The sequence below is a fragment of the Oculina patagonica genome, chromosome 2 (assembly GCF_052425735.1).
Source record: "Oculina patagonica isolate OP01 chromosome 2, crgOcupat, whole genome shotgun sequence".
Lineage (NCBI taxonomy): Eukaryota > Metazoa > Cnidaria > Anthozoa > Scleractinia > Oculinidae > Oculina > Oculina patagonica.
In genome coordinates, this window is record NC_135759.1 from 10,207,536 (window position 1) to 10,226,463 (window position 18,928).

Below are 18,928 nucleotides of genomic sequence, written 5' to 3' on the forward strand. Positions count from 1 at the left end.
AGTGCTGTAGAACAAGATTGTCGCTACAATTTTAGCAATTTTGTCGCCTGTCGCCAAAACCCTTGGAAGGCCTCACAATTTTTATTAATGTCAGTTTCTGTTTGATTCTTCGCCCGTAATGTAGAGCTGAGTGCCAAGTATGTTGATAGTAGTGCTACATGTCAGCTTGAAATGAAGCCATATAAACTTGATCCATTTTAATAAAACGAAAATAATGTACATTTAGCTCATTACATCGATACTACCTGTCACAATTCCCTGATAAGCAGCTGAAGAACTTAATTTAAAATAAATATTCCAAGTATGATTTTGTAAGTAAGCGTTTATGGGCCGATACGGAAATGTATCTGATTTGAGTATATTTTTCTTATGATAACCTGTTTCGTCTCAAACTTGCTGCTGCAGATAGAGTATATCATAAAATACAACATTATTTATAATCTAAGTAAAACCTTATAAGCAAAATAATGCAATTGAAACAAGCTTGTCACACAAACTCACATCCTCGCTGCAAGATCCTGGCGCGTCAAATAAAATTATCGTTAAACTTACCTGCTAAGTAATGTGTTTATGACTTGCAAAAGTACTTTAGACTGGAGAAAAGAAAAAAATGGCGTCATTAGCACAAAATGTGTTAAACTTCTGGCTCCAAAAAAAGAAAATTACCGATGAATCTTTGCCTTGATTCCTGCCCTTGAAAGTCGCCATTTTGTTTGTTTTGATTACCGCTGCCCCATGATATAGTGGACTCATCTACAGGATGATGCAAAACATGACCACGAATCGCCCACGTGGTTTACCGGAAGATCGTCGTGAAATAAACACACGTTCACGACCGAACAGTATGAACAAATTACAGCTTGATTTACAGCTTCTAGTGAGGCCAAATATTCTTCATTTGACTCCTTACAGATGTGCAAGGGATGATTATAGTGAAGGTAATTGTTTTAATTTGGATTTTTTGTTTTAGACTACCTTTGGAGGTCCCGGTTGTTTAAAAGTACATGTACTCGTTTAAACCAGTTTAAACTCACTTCTACCAGCAATGTATCGATCGCAGGCGCGTAGGAGGGGGGGTTCGAGGGGTTCGAACGAACCCCCTTTGGAGGTCAATAATGGAGGACCGAAAACACAAACTGTTGATTTTCAGCTTTTAGCAAATAGTGGGGGAATGGAAAACAAACTTTGAGACTTGCAGCTTTTAAATTACCCTGCACGAAAACGCTAAAAGTATCGGGAAAGTATTAAATTGTTAGGAGAATGGATCTTAGTGCCCAGTATTATATGTAGTCAAAATAATCCCATTGCTGAAAAAGTATTTCCTTAACAGGCGTCCGGGATTTGATAAATGGAGTATCAATAAACAAAATGCGGGGATTACAATTTCGGGGGACCCAGGTGATACGTGCATTCATAGTTAGTACTAACTATGGTGTATTTAGTGCATATTGACGATTTGACGCCGCTTTTAGTACATTGAAGGTAGAGCCGGGGTGGGGGCTTAACCTTTGCAGCACACATAAAGCTTTTGTAAAACGTTTAGTGTACTAAGCCGGTATGTATGTATGAATGTATCAAGTTAACAAAACGCCGGAAATATTGTTGTTATGACTAAAAATACCTGTTATTTTACACTCCATCGAGTTTGAAATATTGACGTACACAATGCTGAAAATAGCATTTCCGGGCCTCTGGATTCAAAATATTCTGGGGGGACATGCCCCCAGATCCCCCTAGAGGCTCGCGCCTTCGGCGCTCGTATTAAATAACCCCCGTTAATAAATATTCCTGTCAATACGAACACCCTTACAAAAACTTCAGCTACGCGCCTGGATCGGATAATTACTACAGATAGCATATTTTTTTGCTTTCTGAAAAATTATCCATACATGGGCATTGATTAAATTAACTATTTCTCCCTGGGGGATTATTTTCCAAATGCCCATGCAAACGTCTTCCAATCCCCCTATGTAGCTATGTATAGCAATCCCCTTCCCCTTTCTGCATTCTGCAAAAATAATGTATGGATTTTACACTCAAAAATGGAGAAGGGTGCATCAGTGGGTTTCAAGCTCTCTAAAGCCCCTGGGACATTGGATATGCTTGAAATTTGGTGAATTGGGTACTACCTAGGATTGTACTCCTCAGAATAGATAAGGACCCTCAATTTTAGTTGCCCCAAGAATTGCAGCTGTAAACAGGCATGTAGAGGCTGTGGCCACCTCAAACAGCATCCTGGAATCATTGATAGGATATACCGCTGACCAGAGAGCACCCCAGGGGTGCAATCTCCTACACCCTCAGGCAATAAATATGCATGTATCTCAGACAATCTCGACAATTACCCCTGGGTTTTTGTGGGTGCCATGGGGGTGGTCCCCAGGGGAAAACTGCTGATTGTTTCATTATTCACTCTTTGAGCAACTGACATAAGGTAAAAGCTTAATTTAGTTTTGAAGATACTTTTCATGGTAATGAGGTAAGGGGGGAAAGCAAGCTAGGAGGACCTTGAGTAATGTTTTGCTTACTGGTCTGAAATAAGGTATATTTTTAAGGATCTCTGATAGCATATTTATGTAAATGAATCTATCTCTTTTCAGTAGGCTACTAGAGAACAAGAAGTACTGGTAGCTATAATTGTTATCATCTGATCTATGCAGTTATTGACTGCTAAATCAAAATGAGTGCCATTTTATCTCTTTTGCTATCTCTAGGAGTTCTTCTAGATGCCAATGAATGCTCATATGGATCATGCATTCCAATGGAAGGTGACATGCATCGTTACCCCTCCCCCTACAACCTTGACTTGAAGGAGAAGATAGCAAAGTACAGGGGGGTGAGGAAAGAGCAGATATTTCTTGGGGTGGGTAGTGATGAGGCAATTGACATGGTGGTGAGGGTATTCTGCACCCCTGGTGAGGGGAGTCTGTTGATCACTCCACCAACCTACGGAATGTACAAGGTGAGATGTCTTTGTTCATCAGCATCTCTCGGGGGGGGGGGGCACTTCCTATAAATGTCCTAATGGGGATGTGCCACTGTATGGGGTCACATTTTCACGACTGGACTGACTATAATGGGGTCCCCCTTTCAAGCATTTTTTATAGGGGTGACTATAATGGGGTCACACTTTTCCAGGATTTTGAGAGACTAAGAAAATTCAGTTTATTAAATGTGTCAATTCATTTAAGAATGACTTAGTTAAAAGGATTTATACAGTAGACACAAAAACAGAAAGTGACTAAGTTGGGGTCCTGAAAATTACATTTACCCAAAAGTGACTAAGATGGGGTCTATAATTGGCCATAGAATATGACTTTAATGGGGTAGGGGCTCTGAGAGGCCAGCGGCACATCCCAACAAAGATTGAACTAATTACCCCCCCCCCCCTGGCAGCATCTACTTAAAGCTAATATTAGGCAAAAATTATACCTAAATTCATTGTTTCCCCTTCCTAAACAAAGCCATTGACAACCATATCATCCAGTGGATTATCTCAGAGTCACCCTGTAACAGACTATTTAATTTTAACAAAAAAAATGATGTGAAAAAATGTAAACTGAGTTTGCCGTCTTTTTGCAGGTTGTAGCTGACATAAACAACATCAAAGTCATATCTGTTCCTTTAACAGAAGAGTTTCACTTGCAGGCTGATAAGGTACAAATATAATTCTTAAATATTATTTAATTTATGCAAAAAAGCTGCCCTTAATTAATGGATTAAAATATTTGTGACTGAGAGGCTATTATGGAAATGTATGTCTGGACAATTGATAAGCGTTAATTATTAGCCTGTACAAACTATTTACAAACAATTAACTATCTAAGATGATCCGAGGTTATTCAACACATTATCCCAAGGAAAATGAATGTGCATGGTAATTTAATGCCCAGTATAGCTATAATCAATATGGCAACACCAGATTGCTTGTATATTACATGTAAATCATGTCTTGGGTGGATTTAGTGGGGGACCGAGAGGGGCACTCCCCCCCAGCCTTCCTCAGATTTGTTTACTGAAAAAAATTGTCACCATGCATCTGTTTTTTGAGAAATATTGTACAACCATGCAGAGTTGTGTTGTGGGTTGCATGGGGCAGGGTTGCTGTCTTGCCAAAATGTTTTTGCCCCCAACCCCCCCTTTTATTTCTAAATTTTCTGCATCCGTCACTGTTTAGGGACTTTGTTGTTTTAGTTAATTAGACTGAAGGTAATGGGCAACACTAGGTAACAGACAAACATCTGCACTCTTTGCACTCTTAGGCCAATTAGTGCCCGTCCCATACTGCCAGACTAGCTTATCCTGGTTTGAAAGCAACAACAACTATTGCTTCTTCCACACTCCCCCCACCCCTAGGATGGTATGTTACAATGTAGTCCATGGCAGACTACCCATACCCCCTTGCCCCAACCCCCTCCCCCAACCAAATCTTTGTCAAGTTGACTGGCTAACAGTTCACTGGTAGCGATGTCATTCATGTAAGAGCCAGGTCCACAGACTTTGACAGAGAGGAGTTTTATAGACTGAAACAAAACATGGGGAATAATTATTGAAAGAAATGAAATATTCTTTGGGTTCAGTTATTTGCACAATTGTTCAGGGACCGCAGAGCAGGGGGAGCTGGAGGGGGCTTAGCCCCCCCCCCCCCCCCCCCCATTGTCCAAGATGAACTTTCCTTGGCACAATCCAAAGGAAAATACCCATGGTTACACCGTGATCAATATAGTACCACCAAAATCCATACTCTTAGAATGGGTCAAGCAGCAGAAAACATAAGTTTAAAGAGTGCACTTACACCAAAGTGCCCCAACTTTGTCCTTAAGTGCTGGCAGAGAGCACTTCCTGGTTTACAAGTGATAAGGAGTATTCTATCACCGCCCTTCCCGATGGGGTACTACAGTAGCCCATCCAGGGGCGTAGCCACCTTTCTGAAGAGTTGTAGGCCTGGCCAACTGGGCCATAAAGGTTGCTTCTAGGGGGCTAGGGGGTATGCTCCTGATAAAGACCCTCGACAGTGCAATTCGACGGCACCTAAATTTTGCCATTTCATAACAGAGAGGGTACGATATTTATAATAGACATTGCTTTCTATTTCATCTTAAAAGTGCTTCAGCCAGATAATTGCTCTATTGCACATTTTAGCCTAGCTACGTCCCTGTCATCACAGGTTATATCCACCTCGTTTCCAGAAACTTTAAACTAAAGTCCGACGCGCTAACTGTCAATGTAACCGACCGGAACCAACCAAGAGCTTTTTCATCAAGGACAACCAAGAGTCATTGAGCTAAAAGGTTCAGGATACTCAAGTAAAATAACCAAGATTTTGAAATTAAGGGATATTCCCTTTCCTCAGTTCTAAAATACGACTTCGACTATGTTATTTACAGCCTGCAAGAACGCAGATGGATTTCCAGCTAGCTAGTTGTAACAGCAACTTATTTAAAAGAGTGCTTCAAATCTACTGGCTCAAAAAATTCTTTTATAAGGTGAAATGTACAAAATGGAACAATTGCTTTTTCACGTGTAACCATACGTTAGACTCAAAACGGGTAAAAGGAAACGAAAGACTCGATAAGATTTGAAGGCGATTAGTTGAGAGAGAGATGAAAGAGTAACGGTGCGAAAGAAAAGCTTCCCTGCCCTGTAAAGAAGAGAAATAGAATACACAAGAGAATACACAAGAGAATAGTGCTTTTCGCGCGCGCTGATTGGTTAACACGGAGGTGATTAGCCAAGTACTATTCACCTCCGAGCAGCTAAGAGAAAATATGCCTTCGCGCTTCGCTTTGATTACCGAAAGTGATCTTCAAGTTTTGGTCCGCTAGTTATTCAACTTGTGTGGTATATACTAAAACAATTAGTCACCTCAGTGTCGGTGAATGTGGTGGATATTTACCTCCACTTCAGTGAATAATGGTTAAATAAGGGGGTACTAGCAACGAGGTGACGGTTAAATGCCCGGAAGAAAACTCCCTACAATGGCTATACGGAAACACTCCGCCGGAAAGAGTTAAGCCAGGCAAAAGGATGGAGATTTTTACTGTAGGTACGTGTGAGGAATACCATTACCTATACTGTCAAAAGAATTAGGGTTTGGATCTAGGCCTGGAATTTCCCCGTATAAAACTTTGATGATTGACACTAAAAACGGATATTTTTATGTCATTTATAAACAGTTTTCAAACCTGATAATAATTTTAATGTGACGGCCTTTAGAGCAAAAAAGTGAAAGCGAATTATACCGATGGTAAAATCAACTTTATTTCGCGTTCAGTTTTGTGGCCGCCATATTGATGTCTCAAAGAGGATACCAAATATGGCAAGTGCATGCTGAATAGTGTAATTTTACCAGAACAATTTTCGTAGTAACTTGGTTATAAAAAACACAAATAAAAAAAAGTTTCTTTATTCCTACGCTATATATCTAATGCTTTTCAAGAAACCAAACAGTCTTGTAACTTTGATGAAAACCATCAATAAACTGAAGCTACAAAATGAAGTTTTCATTTTCGCCAAAATAGCTGCTTGTACACAAACACTAAAGTAGACCCGCCACCAGGCCTCAGATCATCAATTCCGGTGGGCGCCGATTTGCTGTCGATATAAATCATCCAGTAGACCTTGTCAGCAGGTCTTCGATCAAGCCCGCAAATGGAATACACGCTGTGTCCCCACATCGTCATGACTGCGGTGAAGTTGAAGCAGGAGTCTTGTGTGGCGGCCATTTTCAAGATCTCGTGTGCATTAGTACCATTGCGTACCTGGACACATGCAGGCGAAGGAGGACTCCGGCCGCCGGTGTACTTTGTTGCATTGAACTCAAGCTCAACACAGACGCGGATCTGTAGAACGACAGCAAAGGACATCGTGAAGGTTATTTATATCGATTTCACTTCTAGAGATTAATGATACATAAGTTTATCGTTTAGCAAGCTTTGATTGATTGTCCGGACATTAATCACAGCCACCTCCAATACAGAGATACTTGTTTTAACTCTTGATAGATCCAATCTCAACAATATTTTAAACCCTGTGCTCGAAACTTGTTGCTTTTTATAAAAAAAAGATATAAGTTAAAGTTTTGTTTTCCGTCTTAAATCTGCGATAAAATATAAGTACAAAACTAATTTCGTGCATGTAAAGATTTGCTAGATGTTTTTGTGGTCGTTACATTTGTTCAATATTTTCCATTATTCTATGGATGGGAATATATTGAATTTTGTTCCATTAACCAAGCAATAACCCCCCCCCCCCCCCGGTCGGCTGAAAGGTTCTTGTGAAAGATGCAAGTTAACTACAGTTTACAATGTGTAGATCTTCGAATGTGATTTTAAAAAATTGACTATTTACCTTTTTGTCTTCACCAGCAGCTGCAATAAAGAATAAAAAAAAAACATAAAAAACCACGATCACAAAATGTTCTAGATATATTCTTAGGTTACAGGCATGTCAGATTTTTTAAAACGTCTTGATCTCTTCACAACCACTAATACTTCTCGTTGTTATTTTAGTCGTTACTATTAGTCGTGCTGATAAATTACATTTTGAACTCGCTATCTGGAATGAAAAGATGGCCGGGATTAGAAAAAACCGGCCGAGGTGTAGTTTCCTTAAGCGTAATACAGTTCAGTTTAATAATGACATTTTTGTGGTCTATCCATGGGAACCTACATTGCACTTGAATAGGTTAATACTTAACAAAGTTATTAAAAGGTTTCACACTGACTTAAAAAGCTGAACGTTGTATAACAACGTTAAAAACTAAAAACAAGACGCTTCGACTCGAACATCTTTGGTCTTCATCGTTTTTTTAAAGGTTAATACTTCGTAGAACATTGCTGTAAAATCTCAGAACTCAAATACATCTAATATATATAGGAAGTTTGCGTAGTGTCTTGTACCAATTCGGCTGAACTAGCTATCGCAGTTCGACATAGCGGGGTTAAATTGGTATAAAATTAAGTCAAGGAAAACTACAAATTATTTGACATATCGGGAGTTCGAGACAACTCAGTTCGATCGAGTTATAACCGGGCTGCGACTAAAACCATAGGAAATGACTTTTTGTTGAAGATTGTTTTTGTTCGGGGATTTCATGACAAGCGAGTTCGGGGTCTTATAGATTGTAACCGCTTACCTGTTGGTTTCTCTGGGCAGGCTATTTTATTGACATCATACGGAAGAGCTCCGACCAAACTTTGCAACACGTAGATCGTGGCACCCAGGTTCCTAAATGAGCCGTCGGGATTTTGACACGACAGAAGAAACTTCATGGTCTCGGAACACTTTATTTGATTTACTTTGGCTGCTAGCATACCCTGCATAATTAAACGGTATAAACAACAACAACAAAAACAAAGTTAAATGAGTTATAACAATACTGCGATCTGGGATCGGTAGTTCCAAAGGCAGATAAACCCGGCCTGTCCACCTGATAAACCATTATCCATGGAATATCGTAGTTAACAACTGTTAATAATATTGTTACTATTCACCGTTTGAATAGCTGCGGCCTTATAGACTGCAGAGCTTATGAACGGTGAAATAGGGTTAATGTTTCAAACGATTTTCATATCTGTTCAAGTTTAAAGGAAAGTGTTGCTTTTTTCTATGTTTCTCGTGTGCGCAGGAGAAGGAGGAAATTTTCTGGCTATTAAAGAAATTGAGAGCGAGCTGGAAAACAAGATTTGGCTTTTTTGTGTGGAGATAGTTTCATATCAGTGGCATAGACCCATTTAAATTAAAAAGTTTGCCTTTAAAGGCCAAATCAAAATGAGTCACTCTATTCCTCGTGAACAAATCTCTTCAAGAGGAATTAATTGAATCACAACTTTCCATCAGCCTTTATTTAAACCAAATTAAAACTACCGACATTTCTCAGAACAACGTATTGTCTCATCTATTTTAAACTGTCAACTATATACGGTGTTTAAAAAACTTGACCAGACAACAGAAGACAATGGCAGCGATTTTTGGAATGGGTCCATAATGTATCGGAAACGTTCTAGTAAATTTTAAAATTAGTGATGGGTGCCTGAGTTGCAACACATAATTACAGTGTGAACCAGAAAACCGCGAACACTTTACTTTATTTTGCGTATGCAAGTTTCTGCAGAAAACCATCGAATGATAGCTCAAACTGCAGGGAATGTAAACAAATGGGCAGCAGGTTAGTTTTCGTGAATAATTCGTCAACTATTTCTGCTACTTCCTTTTTCATGATCAAAGTATAATAAAAAGTGTTCACGGTTTTCGTATTCTCACTGTAAAACATGTTTTCAATTCAAGATTAGACATTCTGATGTTGAACAAAGTCGTACAGGGGTCATTAAAAGGATCGAAGTCGCTTCTCACCTGATAAGAAAGTGCTGCATGAATCTGGTTTTTGCCAAAAGTGCTGTCGAGTAGTTGACGCTTGAGAAGCACCTTACTTGCGGTGACAATACCACCACGAATCCTTATCAACAAGTTAAACTTGGGCTGTGCATGTCTTGTGATGAATTCCTCGACACATGTTAAGGCAAATATATGCATCGCTAACGTGTTAGCACTGGCATGAGCGGTTGATGTAGTTTGACGCGGAATATTGTTTATGATGTAGTCCACGTACTTCCATTTTCCAACATCCTTTCCAGCGGTACAGAGAGCTGTCATAGCTATACTGAACTGAAAGGGGTGATTGAAACCCACGTGTGGATACTTGTCCAGTTTGTTCTACAGGGAGGTAACCAAATTCAAGCCGTAAAACTGCCACGGGTCTCGGCAAGTAGCCAAGGCACCAAGGATGTAAACAGCCAACGATCTACCTGGGATGGCGTTGAGACCGCCTTCTTTGATAATCTCGCCATGGAGAATTGCCGCGCCGTGCTCCACATTGTGTCCAACCAGTCTCAGTGCGTAGAATACAAAACCATTCACGTACCCTTCCCCGAAAGTACCATCTTTGTTTTTGTTGTTTCTTAGCCATTCAGCAGCTCTAATAGCGGCGCGAGTGAGATTAGCGTCCAAGCTTCTAGAGCCTGAAAAAGGAACAAAGTTTGGTTTGTCGTGATGATGAAAGAAGTGATTGGACGAGGAGAGAACCTATATTTAGAATGTCTCGGATGCCGTTCACCTTGACGTCACGCAACGCGTTTGAATGCAACTATGGGCGGAAGTGACACATTTTTTGCGTTGCATAGTTTCATGTTACGTACAACAAGAATAAATCTTTTTCTTTCGATTACCATTTTTGGTCAAATTGTTGGCTAACGAGCAACTGGAGTAAAGGATGGAATTTGTCACTTCCCCAAAATGCTGAGAAAAGGTTCCTCAGGAATTCAAGGATTTATTCTGAGAGTTCCAACAAAAGAGCAGTTCTTGCTGTCTGAAATTCCGTTAATTTAGTTCTGCTTCACAAGATGAATACACCTTTTCAGTTCTTTTTTCCGCCGTGCCGGCCTTTAAATATGCTTTTTGCTCCCTAACTCATCGGAACAGGCAAGCAGTTCCTGTCATGAGCATTATTTACCCTAAATATCCTTACGGAAATTAGACTTCAGTACACGATTCTAACAAAGGAATAAAGCAGATAACAACAGTTTTTAAAGTAATCCTCCAGGTTGTGTTTCAGTGGATATGACGTTTTGTCATCATAGACTACTATTTCATTACTAAGCAGCTTGGGCAGACATAAGAGATGCAAAAGCAAGAACGCAATTCCGCTATATTCTTACGAAGGTATCCCAAGACGAAAAAAGGGTAGGAAAAGAATGGAAAGAATATATATATTTTCTTGAATATATCATGTCTAGGTGAATGGCAAACTGTAAAACATTCGCTAACAAAATAAATTTCGCTTTAAGTTAGGTTCGCTTTAAAATTGCAGTACCACCGTACGAGGAAGGTAGCTGCGCCCTGTACACATTCAGATAAAATAAAGTAACTTTTTGTTTCTCTTTTCTTACCGCAAAATCCTTTGGCTTGCGAGAACAAGGCAATAATTACCAGGAGCTTTACGTATCGGCAGTACATGATTAGCTTGTGTGTCGTCTGAATAGCTGGAAAGTCACTGAATTTTTTTCTACTAGTTCCCAGTACTTTCGGGTTCACGTTGTACTGGTTTTAAAATTAGTTAGAATAAATATAATAAAAAACTGCAATATCACAGCGACAAACCGAATAGAAGAATAGAGCACTTCTAGAATTATTGTAAAATTAATTGTACAAATTTCTTGCCTCCAACTTTTATTGACAATCAATTTTTCTTATTCATTTTTTCATGAGTTCTTCGAAAGTTTCCAGTCTTCTGTTTTAAACAAGTATCTTTTTTCCCGGCGGGAGGTCGCATATGAAAGTGACGGGGATGCTCGTCGTCTCGCTTAGGGGTGTAAATTTCGGATTTTTGGTCTCGCTTAGGGTGTTCCGGGGAAAAACTCCAATATTTTAAGCCATAATGATCTTGTTTAGGGTTACACACGAAGAAATATACAAATATAAATTATATTCTTAGTTTTTTGGTGTCTTTTAGGGGTCTTTTCAAAATTTCCGACAAGCATCTCCGTCCGTTTCATATAGGAGTCGCCCTCCCGGGTCCGTTTTTCTTAACTGAAGAAGGCGTTCGGCGTTGCTATTATTTTATCAGTTTTATTATAATCCATTTATCTATCAAGTACAGGCGGAGTCAGTGTTTCCTCACGTTTCTTTTTATTTGGTTTTCTGGGGTTTCACTTTATGGAATGCAACTTGTTTTTCGTGGCAATCTAGCGTGGATTGCAATGCAGCTCAATTCAATGAATTACACGGTCACTGTAGTCCTTTAGATTGCTGCCACCTGCCATGTTGGCATACGATTTCATACTTCGATGGATCGGCAAAACCTGTCGATCTCGATTGGGTTTTTAATTTTCTTTTTTGAAGAAAACGAGTTTGTCCTTAGTCTCGTGAGACAGCAAGCTTCATGACCTGGGATTCAAGCGCAGGGGACTGGTTCTGGTGTGATAACTCGGTTCCAGTCTATACGTATTGGGGTCCTGGTGAACCGAATGACAATGCCGCCTATAAGCCAAGTGGAGGAAGATCGCTGATAACGTATCCAATTTTCCTATCAATGACAAGTGGAATAACATTCCTTATAACTTGAGCAACTACATTGTCTACAAGAAGCTGGCCTAGTCAACAAGCTGCAACGACGATCTAAGCCGCAGATGATCCAATTTAGCAATGTATTATGGCAAAAATAATTATAAACGACGGAGTGTGCAAGAAATAGCTACTTGAAAAAAACTGTTATCATGAATTTGTTGTCGTTTCGTCGATTTTATTGCAGAGTTTTATAATTACATTTTTAAAATGATTGTGGAAGTTGCTAGTGTTATTTGGGATACACAAAGTGTGAAACGTTCGCTAAAGGGGGGGGGGGGGGTGTTCACTGAAGTGGAATACGCAATACAAACATGCAAACGGGCTTGTTTAAAGGGACACTGTCACCAGTTTCACTTCAAAACCTCAAGAGCCTAAAGACATATGGAAACTACAAATAGTGGTCCAATTTTGTTAATAATCACGTGTATTGAAGCGATAAACAAGTGATGTTTTTGTGATGCCATCAGCAACTTTAGATCTCAACTTGAAAAAATCAGCTTCAAGTTTTGTCCTTGTGGACTGGAAAAACACCAAAAATTAATATTGCTCCCTTCTTCCTTCAACAACAATTTATTGTATATCTTCATCTTGATGTACTAGGTGCCTTTCATGTACGAGAAGACCTATTTGCCAATTTTAGTATTTTTTTACCAAAAAGCATTAAAATCCGTGTGACAGTGTCCCAAAAACGAAGTTCCACAAAATGTTTCTCCATTTGCCATGTTTCCATGCTGTGCGAAAATATGGAATGTCTCTGCCGTGTAGCAGAAGCAAATTTTGCTTCTTGGACACAAAATTTGACGCTGGAGACAATGCTTCCCTTGTGGAAAACTGGGAAACATTGGGGAAACATGGCTGCGCTCTGAGTGCTTCTGGAAACATGTTTCTTCGTTTTGCCAGGCCTTTAGTAGTTTACAGTCTGTACAAATCTTTTACAGCTACGCATTTACAATATAACTTGCTTAGAATGTATAAAATAATGAAGGCCAACCCACTAACACTGGACTGTTTGCTCAAGACTGCCTCGGTAAATCAAATGCATATTCAGGAGATGCTGGAACACGATTAGCGACGCTGTTCCGTTTAATTTCGCGGACGTCCCTTTTCTGCGTGAGGATATATGAGACGGTTGCACGCAGACTAGGGTAACATAGAAAAGGGATGGACCAAACCATAAGGTAATGTTGTTTTGGCATTGATTGACCTCATCTTCGTCTAGTAAAGTTTAGAAAGTTTAGAATAAATTTGAGTAAAAAAGGCAATTTATATGCATTAACAGGGCTTTCTCAAAAGTAAGAAAGGTTCAATTTTTCCCTTATCCACTCACCACGCATTTGAACAATGAATCATCGATAGCATATACAAACGAAATCACGAAATCGTAATACATATTTTTTCTTAATCACACCATTCTTCGATAAGACCTATCGGCTAACTTACATCCAAATGCAACACAAACGTTAAGCGGACAGCAATTGGTGGCTTTCGATCTGACGTCATCAAAATTTTAAAATCTTATTAATGCTGCAAAGCTATTCATGACTTATGTTCTAGAAATAAAAATCATCGATTCAGTGGCTAGTTTTGGCATACATTTTTAAATTTATAATTGACGTATCTTAAAATTGTCGCAAAAACGGATATTTGTATTTCATTTACAAATTTTCAAAACTGATACTATTTAGCTTTAGGCTACGAAGTGAAACCGAATTCTATCGATGGTAGTATCTACTTAATTTCCTGTCCAATATTATGGCCACCAAATTAGCGACCCAAAGAAGGACACTAATATTCACAATATGGCGGCAGCATTCTACATTGTGTAGTTTTTACAAAACTATTTTTCCAATATCTCGGACTAAAACGCTATATCATGGACAAAACGTTTCTTTCTCTGTTTGTCCTGTGCTTTCTGTGACTTTAAGCAACCAAACAGTTTTGTAACTTTGATGAAAAGCATCAATAAACTGAAGCTACTAAATGCAGCTTTCATTTTCGCCAAAACAGCTGCTTGTAGACAAACACCAAAGTGGACCCATCATCAGGCCTCAGATAATCAATTCCAGTGCGCGCCGATTTGCCGTCGATGTTAATCATCCAGTAGACCTTGTCAGCAGGTCTTCGATCAAGCCCGCAAATGGAATACACGCTGTGTCCCCACATCGTCATGACTGCGGTGAAGTTGAAGCAGGAGTCTTGTGTGGCGGCCATTTTCAAGATCTCGTGTGCATTAGTACCATTGCGTACCTGGACACATGCAGGCGAAGGAGGACTCCGGCCGCCGGTGTACTTTGTTGCATTGAACTCAAGCTCAACACAGACGCGGATCTAAAGAACGACAGCAAAGGACATCATGAAGGTTATTTTTATCGATTTCACTTCTAGAGATTAATGATGCATAAGTTTATCGTTTAGCAAGCTTTGATTGTCCGGACATTAATCACAGTCGCCTCCAATACAGAGATACTTGTTTTAACTCTTGATAGATCCAATCTCAACAATATTTTAAACCCCGTGTTCGAAACTTGTTGCTTTTTATAAAAAAATATATAAGTTAAAGTTTTGTTTTCCGTCTTAAATCTGCGATAAAATATAAGTACAAAACTAATTTCGTGCATGTAAAGATTTGCTAGATGTTTTTGTGGTCGTTACATTTGTTCAATATTTTCCATTATTCTATGGATGGGAATATATTGAATTTTGTTCCATTAACCAAACAATAACCCCCCCCCCCCCCCACACACACACACACACACACACACACACACACACACACACACACACACACATTGAGACGTGTTTGTATTTTGTATTTTGACTTTATAACGCGAAAAAAAATACAGGAAGTCACTGTTTTAAAAAAGGAAAAATGGATTAGATTTTTGTTTCAATGAAACAAAAACCCCAGCCTTGAGTTTTTACTGACTCCATATACTTTATAAGTAATTATTTATCTCCTGGCATTTTCTCTACCCATGGCTTCCACCAAAATTGACAGAATCAGAATAGCGTGCTCATGTGCAACAAGCCGTTTAATATGTTCTCGCTCTACGGTCGGCTGAAAGATTCTTGTAAAAGATGCAAGGTAACTACAGTTTACAATGTGTAGTTCTTCGAATGTGATTTTAAAAAATCGACTATTTACCTTTTTGTCTTCACCAGCAGCTGCAATAAAGAATAAAAAAAAAAACATAAAAAACCACGATCACAAAATGTTCTAGATATATTCTTAGGTTACAGGCATGTCAGAGTTTTCAAAACGTCTTGATCTCTTCACAACCACTAATACTTCTCGTTGTTATGTTAGTCGTTACTATTAGTCGTGCTGATAAATTACATTTTGAACTCGCTATCTGGAATGAAAAGATGGCCGGGATTAGAAAAAACCGGCCGAGGTGTAGTTTCCTTAAGCGTAATACAGTTCAGTTTAATAATGACATTTTTGTGCTCTATCCATGGGAACCTACATTGCACTTGAATAGGTTAATACTTAACAAAGTTATTAAAAGGTTTCACACTGACTTAAAAAGCTGAACGTTGTATAACAACGTTAAAAACTAAAAACAAGACGCTTCGACTCGAACATCTTTGGTCTTCATCGTTTTTTTTAAGGTTAATACTTCGTAGAACATTGCTGTAAAATCTAGAAAAATACGTCTAATACATTGGGAAGTTTGCGTAGTGTCTTGTACCAATTCGGCTGAACTAGCTATCGCAGTTCGACATAGCGGGGTTAAATTGGTATAAAATTAGGTCAAGGAATACTACAAGCTATTCGACGTATCGGGAGTTTCGACACAACTCAATTCGATCGAGTTATAACCGGGCTATTTTGAGTAATTGACCTGAAAAACATTGCGAGAAAATCCATAGGAAATGACTTTTTGTTCAAGATTGTTTTTGCTCGGGGATTTCATGGGAAGCCAGTTCGAGTTAGCGGGGTCTTATAGATTGTAACCGCTTACCTGTTGTTTTCTCTGGGCAGGCTATTTTATTGACATCATACGGAAGAGCTCCGACCAAACTTTGCAACACGTAGATCGTGGCACCCAGGTTCCTAAATGAGCCGTCGGGATTTTGACGGGACAGAAGAAACTTCATGGTCTCGGAACACTTTATTTGATTTACTTTGGCTGCTAGCATACCCTGCATAATTAAACGGTATAAACAACAACAACAAAAACAAAGTTAAATGAGTTATAACAATCCTGCAATCTGGGCTCGGTTGCTTTAACAGTAGAAAAACCTGACCACCTGAAAACCACTATCCAGTGGATATCGTAGTTAACACCTGTGAATATTAGCGTTACTATCCACCGTTTGAATAACTGAGGCCTTATAGACTGTAGAGCTTATAAACGGTGAAATAGGGTTAATGATCCACACGATTTTCATATCTGTTTAAGTTAAAAAGAAAGTGATGCTTTTAGGAGAAAATTTTCAGGCTATAAAAGTAATTAAAAATGAGCTGAAAGACAATATTTGGCTTCCTTTGTTTCATATCAGTAAAGTGACAAAGGCCCATTCTAATAAAATTAGTTTACCTATCTCTTCAAATTAAGCCTTTAATTAAACCAAAACCACCGACATTTTTCAGAACAACGTATTGTCTCATCTATTTTAAACTGTCTGTATATACGGTAATTAAAGAAACTTAACCAGACAACAAAAGGCAATGGCAGCAACTTTTTGGAATGGGTCCATTAATTTCAAAATTAAAACATGTCTTCAATTCAAGATTAGACATTCTGATGTTGAACAAAGTCGTACAGGGGTCATTAAAAGGATCGAAGTCGCTTCTCACCTGATAAGAAAGTGCTGCAGTGACATGGTTTTTGTCAAAAGTGCTGTCGATTAGTTGACGCTTGAGAAGCACCTTACTTGCGGTGACAATACCACCACGAATCCTTATCAACAAGTTAAACTTGGGCTGTGCATGTCTTGTGATGAATTCCTCGACACATGTTAAGGCAAATATATGCATGGCTAGCGTGTCACCACTGGCATGAGCGGTTGATGTAGTTTGACGCGGAATATTGTTTATGATGTAGTCCACGTACTTCCATTTTCCAACATCCTTTCCAGCGGTACAGAGAGCTGTCATAGCTATACTGAACTGAAAGGGGTGATTGAAACCCACGTGTGGATACTTGTCCAGTTTGTTCTGCAGGGAGGACACCAAATTCAAGCCGTAAAACTGCCAAGGGTCTCGGCAAGTAGCCAAGGCACCAAGGATGTAAACAGCCAACGATCTACCTGGGATGGCGTTGAGACCACCTTCTTTGATGATCTCGGCATGGAGAATTGCCGCGCCGTGCTCCACATTGTGACCGACCAGTCTCAGTGCGTAGAATGCGAAACCATTCACGTACCCTTCCCCGAAAGTACCATCTTTGTTTTTGTTGTTTCTAAGCCATTCAGCAGCTCTAATAGCGGCGCGAGTGAGATTAGCGTCCAAGCTTCTAGAGCCTGAAAAAGGAACAAAGTTTGGTTTGTCGTGATGATGAAAGAAGTGATTGGATGAGGAGAGAACCTATACTTAGAATGTCTCGGATGCCGTTCACCTTGACGTCACGCAACGCGTTTGAATGCAACTATGGGCGGAAGTGACACATTTTTGCGTTGCATAGTTTCATGTTTAGTACAACAAGAATTAATCTAACCTTTTTCTTTCGATTACCATTTTTGGTCAAATTGTTGGCTAACGAGCAACTGGGTTAGATGATGGAATTTGGCACTTCCCCAAAATGCTGAGAAAAGGTTCCTCAGGAATTCAAGGATTTATTCTGAGAGTTACAACAAAAGAGCAGTTCTTGCTGTCTGAAATTCTGTTAATTCAGTTCTGCTTCACAAGATGAATACAGCTTTTCAGTTCTTTTTTCCGCCGTGCCGGCCTTTAAATATGCTTTTTGCTCCCTAACTCATCGGAACAGGCAAGCAGTTCCTGTCATGAGCATTATTTACCCTAAATATCCTTACGGAAATTAGACTTCAGTACACGATTCTAACAAAGGAATAAAGCAGATAACAACAGTTTTTAAAGTAATCCTCCAGGTTGTGTTTCAGTGGATATGACGTTTTGTCATCATAGACTACTATTTCATTACTAAGCAGCTTGGGCAGACATAAGAGATGCAAAAGCAAGAACGCAATTCCGCTATATTCTTACGAAGGTATCCCAAGACGAAAAAGGGGTAGGAAAAGAATGGAAAGAATATATATATTTTCTTGAATATATCATGTCTAGGTGAATGGCAAACTGTAAAACATTCGCTAACAAAATAAATTTCGCTTTAAGTTAGGTTCGCTTTAAAATTGCAGTACCACCGTACGAGGAAGGTAGCTGCGCCCTGTACACATTCAGATAAAATAAAGTAACATTTCGTTTCTCTTCTCTTACCGCAAAATCCTTTGGCTTGCGAGAACAAGGCAACAATTACCAGAAGCGTCAAGTTCATGGTTAGGTTGTGTTTCGTCTGAATAGCTGGAAAGTCACTGAAGAAAGGCCACAAACCTTGTAACGTATTTTATTTCTACTAGTTCCCAGTACTTACCGGTTCACGTTCTACTGGTTTTTCTTCCGTGGTGCATCTAAATATAGCCCTACACATTGATCAACTTCGCCGTTCGTTCTTAGAGTACTTGATTAAGCCTTTAAATTGCCCAAGGGACTCTGCTTGTCTTACATCACAAGGAAGACAGTTTCATAGAATGGCGCCACTGTAACTGAAGCTATTTTTGTAATAGTTTGTGCGCGGTAGTGGTTCATTTAAGATGGTCAAAGAAGCTTTGTCTCCCCCAAATA

General features: G+C 39.3%; 4 protein-coding genes across 5 annotated transcripts in view; 1 reads left to right on the plus strand and 3 right to left on the minus strand.

Annotated features, from left to right (window-relative positions):
* Nucleotides 1-721, minus strand: part of LOC144642901 (exocyst complex component 4-like) — a 31,677-nt gene extending 30,956 nt beyond the window's left edge. For both annotated transcript variants that reach the window (XM_078502005.1, XM_078502004.1), the window contains exons 1-2: nucleotides 667-721; nucleotides 553-593 (exon numbers count right to left, since the gene is read on the minus strand). In XM_078502005.1, coding sequence (XP_078358131.1) covers nucleotides 553-593; nucleotides 667-708 — 83 coding nt within the window. In that variant the 5' untranslated portion in view covers nucleotides 709-721. The remainder of the gene's footprint in view (nucleotides 1-552; nucleotides 594-666) is intronic.
* Nucleotides 722-792: 71 nt separating this feature from the next.
* LOC144642942 (histidinol-phosphate aminotransferase-like) overlaps nucleotides 793-18,928 on the plus strand; it is a 36,884-nt gene continuing 18,748 nt past the window's right edge. The window contains exons 1-3 of the mRNA XM_078502062.1: nucleotides 793-938; nucleotides 2,715-2,962; nucleotides 3,583-3,657. Coding sequence (XP_078358188.1) covers nucleotides 845-938; nucleotides 2,715-2,962; nucleotides 3,583-3,657 — 417 coding nt within the window. The 5' untranslated portion in view covers nucleotides 793-844. The remainder of the gene's footprint in view (nucleotides 939-2,714; nucleotides 2,963-3,582; nucleotides 3,658-18,928) is intronic.
* LOC144642960 (uncharacterized) lies at nucleotides 6,237-11,056 on the minus strand. Its single transcript, XM_078502082.1, has 5 exons — nucleotides 10,947-11,056; nucleotides 9,355-10,019; nucleotides 8,138-8,318; nucleotides 7,351-7,370; nucleotides 6,237-6,842 (listed from the first exon to the last, which is right to left on the minus strand). The coding sequence occupies exons 2-5, from the start codon at nucleotides 9,652-9,654 to the stop codon at nucleotides 6,504-6,506; spliced, it is 840 nt and encodes a 279-aa protein (XP_078358208.1). The 5' UTR covers nucleotides 9,655-10,019; nucleotides 10,947-11,056; the 3' UTR covers nucleotides 6,237-6,503.
* Nucleotides 12,278-18,651, minus strand: LOC144642931 (transcobalamin-2-like). Its single transcript, XM_078502038.1, has 5 exons — nucleotides 18,524-18,651; nucleotides 16,928-17,592; nucleotides 16,089-16,269; nucleotides 15,269-15,288; nucleotides 12,278-14,451 (listed from the first exon to the last, which is right to left on the minus strand). Exons 1-5 carry the CDS (start codon nucleotides 18,579-18,581, stop codon nucleotides 14,113-14,115), a joined length of 1,263 nt encoding a protein of 420 aa, XP_078358164.1. The 5' UTR covers nucleotides 18,582-18,651; the 3' UTR covers nucleotides 12,278-14,112.

Excerpts from the sequence above, each read along its gene's own strand:
- LOC144642960 (XM_078502082.1), bottom strand. The coding sequence starts at position 9,654 with ATGACAGCTCTCTGTACCGCTGGAAAGGATGTTGGAAAATGGAAGTAC. Across the intron at positions 8,319-9,354 it reads ATGCAGCACTTTCTTATCAG|GGTATGCTAGCAGCCAAAGT; the intron begins GTGAGAAGCGAC and ends TTAATTATGCAG. Across the intron at positions 6,843-7,350 it reads CTGCTGGTGAAGACAAAAAG|ATCCGCGTCTGTGTTGAGCT; the intron begins GTAAATAGTCAA and ends GTCGTTCTACAG.
- LOC144642931 (XM_078502038.1), bottom strand. The coding sequence starts at position 18,581 with ATGAACTTGACGCTTCTGGTAATTGTTGCCTTGTTCTCGCAAGCCAAA. Across the intron at positions 17,593-18,523 it reads GCAAGCCAAAGGATTTTGCG|GCTCTAGAAGCTTGGACGCT; the intron begins GTAAGAGAAGAG and ends TTCCTTTTTCAG. Across the intron at positions 14,452-15,268 it reads CTGCTGGTGAAGACAAAAAG|ATCCGCGTCTGTGTTGAGCT; the intron begins GTAAATAGTCGA and ends GTCGTTCTTTAG.